A 12,406-nucleotide genomic window follows, 5' to 3' on the forward strand; every position below is an offset into this window, starting at 1 on the left:
ACGTTGGGCACAAGTGCACACACATGGGTACGGGAGCAGATGTCATAGGTATGGAAATACATGTCGTGCATACACACACATGGACACACACAGCGCATGGATGTATGTCATGTATACACACACAATAGAGGGCTGTAACCTGAGCCGAGACTAGCCAGCAAAGCTTAAGAAAACCAGTGCTGCCCATCCAAGCACAAGGCTCGGGCTGGGCAGTAATGAGGGAGCACCACCTGCTCTTCCTTTCATGGCAGATCACGGAGTGGTCCCGGCACCGACCACACCTCAGGTGCATCTCAAATTCAAGCGGGGGTCCCCAGGGTACCTCCAAGCCCTGAGGCAGCAACTTTCAAGCAAGAAAAGTCCCTGCATCCAACACAAACAAAATCCTAAAGAAAATAAAGTCAACCTTACATTCTAAATAAACTATTAAGTTTTTTAATCTAAGTATTATATGTAATATTCCCTCTGACAAAATTGGTGCTTTTTAAATTTTATTTGGAAAAGGAAATCCATACAACATAAACTCATTTTCTGAACTTTCTGAGCATCAGTCTTCATGCACACCTCTGCCCCGTCCTCCTCCAGTGCTCACTGTTTCTTGAGTGAACGCGTGCATTAAGCACAGCACATGACAGTTTGGAAATCCCACAAGGGAAAAATCTGTGTTAAAATTAAATACATAATACACTGAATTAAAAATGAATCGTTAAGACCACTTATCTAAAGAAAACTCATTCCTACTCATTACTGGAATTCATTAATTACTTACCCCATCTCTAAATAGAACAACATTTAAAAGGATTAAAAAGAGAAAAACTAAAGGAATATTCACAGGCAGAGATATGAAAACTGGAAGATTACTATCATCCTCTAACAATTACAGCCAAAACGTAAATGGAAACCTAATGTTTGCTCGACTGTATGAAATCACTCAGCTCCTCTGCCTGGCGAAACTTCCCCCCACAGGAGCAGCACAGGGAAGGGCTGAGTGTGTGTAGACTCTACAGCAAAAAGCCACCCTCAACAGAAACTAGGAAGATCAAGTCACCAAAAAGGATAACTAAGACCCTGCGTGATTATCCAAAGAAGGTGCATCTGTATCCTACAGGAAAAGCAAGCATGTAACTGAGGGGTTTGTGGTTTAAACCTGTGGATTCATTCTTCTCAACATGCAACCTCTTTTGTTACCAACATTAAAACTTTACACACATGAGACATTCACAGAAAGATAGACAAGATGTAAAGGCAGAGGGCTATGTACCAGATGAAGGAACAAGATAAAACCCCAGAAAAACAACTAAATGAAGTGGAGATGGGCAACATTCCAGAAAAAGAATTCAGAATAATGATAGTGAAGATGATCCAGGACCTCGGAAAAAGAATGGAGGGGGCTTCCCTGGTGGTGCAGTGGTTGAGAGTCTGCCTGCAGATGCAGAGGACATGGGTTCGTGCCCCAGTCCAGGAAGGTCCCACGTGCCGTAGAGCAGCTGGGCCCATGAGCCATGGTCGCTGAGCCTGCATGTCCAGAGCCTGTGCTCCGCAACAGGAGAGGCCACAACAGTGAGAGGCCCGCGTACCGCAAAAAAAAAAAAAAAAATGGAGGCAAAGATCGAGAAGATGTAAGAAATGTTTAACAAAGATCTAGAAGAATTAAAGAACAAACAGAGATGAACAACACAATAACTGAAATGAAAAATACACTAGAAGGAATCAATAGCAGAATAACGGAGGCAGAAGAATGGATAAGTGACCTGGAAGACAGAATGGTGGAATTCACTGCTGTGGAACAGAATAAAGAAAAAAGAATGAAAAGAAATGAAGACAGCCTAAGAGACCTCTGAGACAACATTAAACGCAACAACATTCGCATGATATGGGCCCCAGAAGGAGAAGAGAGAGAGAAAGGAACAGAGAAAATATTTGAAGAGATTATAGTTGAAAACTTCCCTAACATGGGAAAGGAAATAGCCACCCAAGTCCAGGAAGTGCAGAGAGTCCCATACAGGAAAAACCCAAGGAGAAACACGCCGAGACACATAGTAAGCAAATTGGCAAAAATTAAAGACAAAGAAAAATTATTGAAAGCAGCAAGAGAAAAACGACAAATAACATACAAGGGAACTCCCATAAGGTTAACAGCTGATTTCTCAGCAGAAATTCTACAAGCCAGAAGGGAGTGGCATGATATACTTAAAGTGATGAAAGGGAAGAACCTACAACTAAGATTACTCTACCCGGCAAGGATCTCATTCAGATTCGATGGAGAAATCAAAAGCTTTACAGACAAGCAAAAGCTAAGAAAACTCAGCACCACCAAAGCAGCTCTACAACAAATGCTAAAGGAACTTCTCTAAGTGGGAAACACAAGAGAAGAAAAGGATCTACAAAAACAAACCCAAAACAATTAAGAAAATGGTCACAGGAACATACATATCGATAATTACCTTAAACGTGAATGGATTAAATGCTCCAACCAAAAGACACAGGCTTGCTGAATGGATACAAAAAAAAAGACCCATATATATGCTATCTACAAGAGACCCACTTCAGACCTAGGGACACATTCAGACTGAAAGTGAGGAGATGGAAAGAGATGTTCCATGCAAATGGAAATCAAAAGAAAGCTGGAGTAGCAATACTCATATCAGATAAAATACACTTTAAAATAAAGAATGTTACAAGAGACAAGGAAGGACACTACATAATGATCAAGGGATCAATCCAAGAAGAAGATATAACAATTATAAATATATACGCACCCAACATAGGAGCACCTCAATATATAAGGCAACTGCTAACAGGTATAAAAGAGGAAATCGACAGTAACACAATAGTAGTGGGGGACCTTAACACCTCACTTACACCAATGGACAGATCATCCAAACAGAAAATTAACAAGGAAACACAAGCTTTCAGTGACAATAGACGAAATAGATTTAATTGATATTAATAGGACATTCCATCCAAAAACAGCAGATTACACTTTCTTCACAAGTGCGCACAGAACATTCTCCAGGATAGATCACATCTTGGGTCACAAATCAAGCCTCAGTAAATTTAAAAAATTGAAATCATATCAAGCATCTTTTCTGACCACAATGCTATGAGATCAGAAATCAATTACAGAGAAAAAAACGTAAAAAACACAAACACATGGAGGCTAAACAATACGTTACTAAATAACCAAGAGATCATTGAAGAAATCGAAAAGGAAATCAGAAAATGCCGAGACAAATGACAATGAAAACATGACAATCCAAAACCTATGGGATGCAGCAAACGCAGTTGTAAGAGGGAAGTTTATAGCTATACAAGGCTACCTCATGAAACAAGAAAAATCTAAAATAAACAATCTAAGCTTACACCTAAAGGAACTAGAGAAAGAAGAACAAACAAAAGCCAAAGTTAGCAGAAGGATAGAAATCATAAAGATCAGATAAAAAATAAATGAAAAAGAAATGAAGGAAATGATAGCAAAGATCAATAAAACTAAACGCTGGTTCTTTGAGAAGATAATCAAAATTGATAAACCATTAGCCAGACTCATCAAGGAAAAAAGAGAGAAGACTCACATCAATAGAATTACAAATGAGAAAGGAGAAGGAACTGACAATGCAGAAATACAAAGGATCATGAGAGATTACTACAAGCAACTATATGCCAATAAAATGGACAACCTGGAAGAAATGGACAAATTCTTAGAAATGCACAACCTTCCGAGACTGAACCAGGAAAAAATAGAAAATATGAACAGACTAATCACAAGCAATGAAATTGAAACTGTGATGAAAAATCTTCCAACAAACAAAAGCCCAGAACCAGATGGCTTCACAGGCAAATTCTTTCAAACATTTAGAGAAGAGCTAACACCTATCCTTCTCAAACTCTTCCAAAATATAGCAGAGGCAGGAACACTCTCAAACTCATTCTACAAGGCCACCATCACCCTGATACCAAAACCAGATAAAGATGTCACAAAAAAAGTAAACAACAGACCAATATCACTGATGAACATAGATGCAAAAATCCTCAACAAAATACTAGCAAACAGAATCCAACAGCACATTAAAAAGATCATACACCATGATCAAGTAGGGTTTATCCCAAGAATGCAAGGATTCTTCAATATACGCAAATCAATCTACGTGATACACCATATTAACAAATTGACAGAGAAAAACCATATATGATCATCTCAATAGAGGCAGAGAAAGCTTTCGACAAAATTCAACACCCATTTATAATAAAAACCCTCCATAAAGTAGGCATAGAGGGAACTTACCTCAACATAATAAAGGCCATATATGACAAACCCACAGCCAACATCATCCTCAATGGTGAAACACTGAAACCATTTCCTCTAAGATCAGGAACAAGACAAGGCTGCCCACTCTCACCACTATTATTCAACATAGTTCTGGAAGTTCTAGCCACAGCAATCAGAGAAGAAAAAGAAATAAAAGGAATCCTAATCAGAAAAGAAGAAGTAAAGCTGCCACTGTTTGCAGATGACATGATACTATACATAGAGAATCCTAAAGATGTTACCAGAAAACTGCTAGAGCTAATCAATAAATTTGGTAAAGTAGCAGGATACAAAATTAATGCAGAAATCTCTTGCATTCCTATACACTAATGATGAAAAATCTGAAAGTGAAATTAAGAAAACACTCCCGTTTACCACAGCAACAAAAAGAATACCTAGGAATAAACCTACCTAAGGAGACAAAAGACCTATGTGCAGAAAATTATAACACACTGATGAAAGAAATGAAAGACGATAAATAGATGGAGAGATATACCAAGTTCTTGGATTGGAAGAATCAACATTTTGAAAATGACTATACTACTCAAAGCAATTTACAGATTCAATGCAATCCCTATCAAACTACCAGAGGCATTTTTCACAGAACTAGAACAAAAAATTTCACAATCTGTATGGAAACATAAAAGACCCCGAATAGCCAAAGATATCTTGAGAAAGAAAAACGGAGATAGAGGAATCAGGCTTGTGGACTTCACACTATACTACAAAGCTACACTATTCAAGACAGTATGGTACTGGCACAAAAACAGAAATATCGATCGATGGAACAGGACAGAAAGCCCAGAGATAAACCCATGCATATATGGTCACCTTATCTTTGAAAAAGGAGGCAAGAATATACAATGGAGAAAAGATACCCTCTTCAATAAGAGGTGCTGGGAAAACTGGACAGCTACATGTAAAAATGAAATTAGAACATTTCCTAACACCAAACACAAAAGTAAACTCAAAATGGATTAAAGACCTAAACGTTAAGGCCAGACACTATGCAACTCTTAGAGGAAAACACAGGCAGAACACTCTATGACATAAATCACAGCAAGATCCTTTTTGACCCAGCTCCTAGAGAAATGGAAATAAAAACAAAAATAAACAAATGGGACCTAATGATTAACTTAAAAGCTTTTGCACAGCAAAGGAAACCATAAACAAGACGAAAAGATAACCCTCAGAATGGGAGAAAACATTTGCAAATTTAGCAACTGACAAAGGATTAATCTCCAAACTTTACAAGCAGCTCATGTAGCTCAATATCAAAAAAAGAAACAACCCAATCCAAAAATGGGCAGAAGACCTAAACAGACATTTCTCCAAAGAAGATACACAGATTGCCAACAAACGCATGAAAGAATGCTCAACAAGAATGCTCAACATCATTAATCATCAGAGAAATGCAAATCAAATCTACAATGCAATATCATCTCACACCAGTCAGAATGGCCATCATCAAAAAATCTACAAACAATAAATGCTGGAGAGGGTGTGGAGAAAAGAGAACCCTCATACACTGCTGGTAGGAATGTAAATTGATACAGCCACTTTGGAGAACAGTATGGAGGTTCCTTAAAAAACTAAAAGTAGAATTACCATACGACCCAGCAATCCCACTACTGGGCATATACCCTGAGAAAACCATAATTCAAAGAGTCACGTACCACAATGTTCATTGCAGCTCTATTTACAATAGCCAGGATATGGAAGCAACCTAAGTGTCCATCAGCAGATGAATGGATAAACAAGATGTGGCACATATATACGATGGAATATTACTCAGCCATAAAAAGAAACAAGATTGAGTTATTTGTAGTGAGGTGGATGGACCTAGAGTCTGTCACACAGAGTGAAGTAAGTTAGAAAGAGGAAAACAAATACCATATGCTAACACATAATATATGGAATCTGAAAAAAAAAAAGTCATGAAGAGCCTAGGGACAAGACAGGAATAAAGATGCAGACCTACTAGAGAATGGACTTGAGGACATGGTGGGGGGGATGGGTAAGCTGGGACAAAGTGAGAGAGTGGTAGTGTATATATGGACATATATACACTACCAAATGTAAAACAGATAGCTAATGGGAAGCAGTCGCATAGCACAAGGGAGATCAGCTCAGTGCTTTGTGACCAGCTAGATGGGTGGGATAGGGAGGGTGGGAGGGAGGGAGATGCAAGAGGGAGGAGATATGGGGATATATGTATATGTATAACTGATTCACTCTGTTATAAAGCAGAAACTAACACACCACTGTAAAGCAATTATACGCCAATAAAAATGTTAAAAATAAATAAACAGAGTAGCAAAAAAAAGAAAAAGAGGGAGAGGACTCAAATCAATAAAATTAGAAATGAAAAAGGAGAAGTTACAACAGACACTGCAGAAATACAAAGCATCCTAAGAGACTACTATAAGCAACTCTATGCCAATAAAATGGACAACCTGGAAGAAATGGACAAATTCTTAGAAAGGTATAAACTTCCAAGACTGAACCAGGAAGAAATAGAGAATATGAACAGACCAATCACAAGCAATGACATTGAAACTGTGATGAAAAATCTTCCAACAAACAGAAGTCCAGGACCAGATGGCTTCACAGGTGAATTCTATCAAACATTTAGAGAAGAGCTAACACCCATCCTTCTCAAACACTTCCAAAATATAGCAGAGGGAGGAACACTCTCAAACTCATTCTACAAGGCCACCATCACCCTGATACCAAAACCAGACAAAGATGTCACAAAAAAAGTAAACAACAGACCAATATCACTGATGAATATAGATGCAAAAATCCTCAACAAAACACTAGCAAACAGAATCCAACACATTAAAAGGATCATACACCATGATCAAGTGGGATTTATACCAGGGATGCAAGGATTCTTCAATATACACAAATCAATCAATGTGATACACCATATTAACAAACTGAAGAATAAAAACCATATGATCACCTCAATAAATGCAGGAAAAGCTTTTGACAAAATTCAACACCCATTTATGATAAAAACTCTCCAGAAAGTGGGCACAGAGGGAACCTACCTCAACATAATAAAGCCCATATACAACAAACCCACAGCAAACATCATTCTCAATGGTGAAAAACTGAAAGCATTTCCTCTAAGATCAGGAACAAGATGAGAATGTCCACTCTCGTCCCTATTATTCAACATAGTTTTGGAAGTCCTAGCCATGGCAATCAGAGAAGAAAAAGAAATAAAAGGAATACAAACTGGAAAAGAAGAAGTAAAACTGTCACTGTTTGCAGATGACATGATACTATACATAGGGAATCCTAAAGATGCTACCAGAAAACTACTAGAGCTAATCAATGAATTTGTAAAGTTGCAGGATACAAAATTAACACACAGAAATCTCTTGCATTCCTATACACTAATGATGCAAAACCTGAAAGAGAAATTAAGCAAACACTCCCATTTACCACTGCAACAAAAAGAATAAAATACCTAGGAATAAACCTACCTAGGGAGACAAAAGACCTGTATGCAGAAAACTGTAAGACACTGTTGAAAGAAATTAAAGATGATACCAACAGATGAAGAGGTATACAATGTTCTTGGATTGGAAGAATCAATATTGTGAAAATGACTATTACCCAAAGCAATCTAGATTCAATGCAATCCCTATCAAATTACCAATGGCATTTTTTACAGAACTAGAACAAAAAATCTTGAAATTTGTATGGAGACACAAAAGACCCCGAATAGCCAAAGCAGTCTTGAGGGAAAAAAACGGAGCTGGAGGAATCAGACTCCCTGACTTCAGACTATACTACACAGCTACAGTAATCAAGACAATATGGTACTGGCACAAAAACAGAAATACAGATCAATGGAACAGGATAGAAAGCCCAGAGATAAACCCACGCACCTACGGTCAACTAATCTATGACAAAGGAGGCAAGGATATACAACGGAGAAAAAACAGTCTCTTCAATAAGTGGTGCTGGCAAAACTGGGCAGCCACATGTAAAAGAATGAAATTAGAACACTCCCTAACACCATACACAAAAATAAACTCAAAATGGATTAGAGACCTAAATGTAAGACCGGACACTATAAAACTCTTAGAGGAAAACATAGGAAGAACATTCTTTGACATAAATCACAGCAAGATCTATTTTGATCCACCTCCTAGAGTAATGGAAATAAAAACAAAAATAAACAAATGGGACCTAATGAAACTTAAAAGCTTTTGCAAAGCAAAGGAAACTACAAACAAGACGAAAAGACAACCGTGAGAATGGGAAAAAATATTTGCAAATGAATCAACGGACAAAGAATTAATCTCTAATATATATAAGCAGCTCATGTAGCTCAATATTAAAAAAACAAACAACCCAATCAAAAAATGGGCAGAAGACCTAAATAGATATTTCTCCAAAGAGGACATACAGATGGCCAAGAAGCACATGAAAAGCTGCTCAACATCACTCATTATTAGAGAAATGCAAATCAAAACTACAATGAGGTATCACCTCACACCAGTTAGAATGGGCATCATCAGAAAATCTACAAACAACAAATGCTGGAGAGGGTATGAAGAAAAGGGAGCCTTCTTGTACTGTTGGTGGGAATGTAAATTGATACAGGCACTATGGAGAACAGTATGGAGGTTCCTCAAAAAACTAAAAACAGAATTACCATATAACCCAGAAATCCCACTACTGGGCATATACCCAGAGAAAACCATAATTCAAAAAGACACATGCACCCCAATGTTCATGGTTGCGCTATTTACAATAGCCAGGTCATGGAAGCAACCCTAAATGCCCAATGACAGACAAATGGATAAAGAAGATGTGGTACGTATATACGATGGAATATTATTCAGCCATAAAAAGGAACGAAATTGGGTCATTTGCAGAGATGTGGATGAATCTAGAGACTGTCATACAGAGTGAAGTAAGTCAGAAAGAGAAAAACAAATATATATTAACGCATACATGTGGAACCTAGAAAAATGGTACAGATGAACTGGTTTGCAGGGCAGAAATAGAGACACAGATGTAGAGAACAAATGTATGGACACCAAGGGGGAAAAGTGGCGGGGAGGTGGTGGTGTGATGAATTGGCTATTGGGATTGACATGTATATACTGATGAGTATAAAATGGATGACTAATAAGAACCTGCTGTATAAAAAAATAAATAAAATTAAATTTTAAAAAAAAGGAAGCAGGCACAAAAAAAAAACTTTACCCACATGCAAATGATATCACATGCACCAGTGACGTACAGGATTTACCTCACATGAAAGACAGACAAGTTGTCTAAAATCAAATACATAAAATATTAAGAAGATAACTTAACCATAAAATTTTAAAGAAGTAATGTAAACGTTTAACATTTGTGGAAAGGAAAGTGAAAGCAAACACACCCGGATACAGACAAAGACTCGGCTCTGGTCCGCTCAGCAGCCAGGCTGGGGCCAGCCCTCTGGCTGTGGTGAGTGCTCGCGTCCTGGCTGGCAGGTGTCCTCACATGGCCTCTCCTCGGTGCGTGCAACGAGAAGGTACAGGGAGCCCTCAGGTGCCTCTTCTACAGACACCGATCCTACTGGATCAGGGCCCCACCCTTGTGACCTTATTTGACCTTAATGACTTCCTTAGAGGCCCATCTCCAAATACAGCCTCATGGGGGGTTAGGACTCTACTCTATCTAACCTATGAGTTTTGGGGACACACACATTCGGCCCACAACACAAATTGTAAGTTTATCCTAAAACTCACAAGCATCCAGAACCTACCAACATACCCCATATCGTGCTTTCAGGGTAAGTAAATGTGCTGCTTACACTAGTGTCGGCTGCAGGCTGAGGAGTGGGCAGCTGAACCGCATACCTCCAGACATGGGCGGTCTGATCTCCAGAAGCTGAGGAGAGAAAGAGGGGAAATTACCCGAGGTGCAAACATGCGCTGGCTAGGCTCCTGCTAAATTCTGTACCTGAGGGATTGCAAGTGACTGACTATACTTAAACAGCTACTTCTGAGACTATGTAACGCTACTGAGAATAGCAAAAGTACACAAAGATAATGATTATCTATAAAAATAAACTCCCTTCATCTTAGGGAGGAAAGCTGTGAAGGTTCAGAGAAAATTTACAAGTTGCAGATTTTATTTTCCATCTGGCCAACCTAAGAAAACAGAAACCCAAAATAACTCAAGGGCACGTTCCCATTCACTGAACCTGGATGCCGCCCCACAGCTGGCTATGCAGCCCCTGGTACTGAGACCTTGCTATCACCAGCCAGGCCGCAAGGCGATACTTGGACTTGGGAAAAAACAGAGGGCAGGTGAGGGGCACAGGCAGGCCCACAGACGTGCGAAAGGGCCACCTCCACTGCCCCCACGACAGCACTGTCTGAACCCCACCTTCTCTGCGTGGCTGCACAGCTTCCCCAAGGCAGCAAATGGCGGCACATGTCTTGTGGCGTCGAATGGATTTAGTGCCTGACCTGCCCATCTCCTTCCGAGTCAGCATCCTGTCCAAACCCCCGTCTGGCGCTCCACTCTCCAGGCCACTACTTTATGTTTCCATTTCCCGCTGCAGCTTCCTGACGTGTCTCGATTTCATCCCCTTCATTCCAGCCTGGTTGTCACTGGTCTCCGTCTCTTCCCAACCACAAAACAAATGGCCCACATAACTAGGTTAAACTCCTGGCCTCCTTTACTCCCCAGATGTTGATTCAGGCATCCACTAGCTCTGTGGGGGAGGCCTGTTAAAACTGGACCCTCAAAGGACCCTGCCACCTGACTGACTTGAGTGTAAGAGCACTGATTAGTCCCACTTCTGTCCTCTGTCCTGGGGTAAGCAGAACTGGCCCATGGGCCAAATCCAGGCAGCCACCCACCCTGTAAACACAAACAAGGGTCACTGCCCACTGCCATATCCCCTCATCCGTGCACCATCTCTGCTGCTTCCGTGGCAACGGAGCTGAGCAGCTGTGACTCAGACCGTGTGGCCTCAAGATGAAAACAGTTACTTCTGGTCCTTTACAGAAAAGCTTGCTGACCTCTTATCTAGACAAACACTCGTCCTTCAGGTTACCATCCGTGTCCCCAAAACACCATGGGGGTCCACAGGTGTCAGACAGTGTTATGGAAAAACTCAGTATGATAAGGTGTCATTTTATTTTTTCTTAATTTTTATTTTAATTTATTTACTTATTTATTTTTGGCTGTGTTGGGTCTTCGTTGCTGCACACGGGCTTTTTTTAAAAAATTTATTTATTTTTGGCGGCAATGAGTCTTCGTTGCTGCACATGGGCTTTCTCTAGTTGCGGCGAGCAGGGGCTATTCTTCGTTGCGGTGCACGGGCTTCTCATTGCAATGGCTTCTCTTGTTGCAGAGCACGGACTCTAGGTGCATGGGCTTCAGTAGTTGCAGCACACGGGCTCAGTAGCTGTGGCGCATGGGCTTAGTTGCTCCCCAGCATATGGGACCTTCCCAGACCAGGGCTCAAACCCGTGTGCTCTGCATTGCCAGGCAGATTCTTAACCACTGTGCCACCAGGGAAGTCCCTATAATCAAGGTGTTTTTAAACTACGTGAAATGAAGACAAACCCAAGGTACCACAGCTCTTTCCAGGTGAACTGCCTGGGAAGGAGTAAAGATGCGGGCCTGCAGAGAGCCCGACTCAGGGCTGCTAAATTCCTCATCTCTGTGCCGACGGCATCAGAGAAGCGAGCACATTCCCGCAAGCAGGAAGAGCCGGTGGCAGGGACGGGCTTTGTAAAAAGACCTCCAGGAGAACGCGGCCGAGTTCAAGCTGACATTAAAAGTTCACCTAATTCGCAATCCACTACTCATTTAAAAAAAAAGTACCCCTCAGTATAGTTTTCTTTATTCATTTCTCGTGCAATTTGTAAAATGTCTACTAACGACTAACTTCTGTGAAAGGTGTGGCTAAGCCTGATGCTACTGATGAGAAAGGAATGATGACAGCTGTTTTCAGATCAGCAATAACTGTTCAATAAATAAAAAACCAAAATCAACATACCGGTGAGAGCCAACTGTTCTGATGGATGAAATTTAATGGAATTTACTGCAAAATAAAAATATTAC

At 40.1% G+C, this 12,406-nt stretch overlaps 1 protein-coding gene across 7 annotated transcripts in view; it reads right to left on the reverse strand.

Moving 5' to 3' along the window:
• Positions 1 to 12,406, reverse strand: part of WDR37 (WD repeat domain 37) — a 59,441-nt gene that overhangs the window by 19,690 nt on the left and 27,345 nt on the right. For all 7 annotated transcript variants that reach the window (XM_027089379.1, XM_027089377.1, XM_027089378.1 and 4 more), the window contains 2 exons: positions 12,342 to 12,386; positions 10,137 to 10,213 (listed from right to left, as the gene is read on the reverse strand). In XM_027089379.1, the coding sequence (XP_026945180.1) occupies positions 10,137 to 10,213; positions 12,342 to 12,386 (122 nt within the window). The remainder of the gene's footprint in view (positions 1 to 10,136; positions 10,214 to 12,341; positions 12,387 to 12,406) is intronic.

The sequence above is a fragment of the Aethalodelphis obliquidens genome, unplaced genomic scaffold (assembly GCF_003676395.1).
Source record: "Aethalodelphis obliquidens isolate GAN/ISIS:26980383/991018 unplaced genomic scaffold, ASM367639v1 scaffold65, whole genome shotgun sequence".
NCBI lineage: Eukaryota > Metazoa > Chordata > Mammalia > Artiodactyla > Delphinidae > Aethalodelphis > Aethalodelphis obliquidens.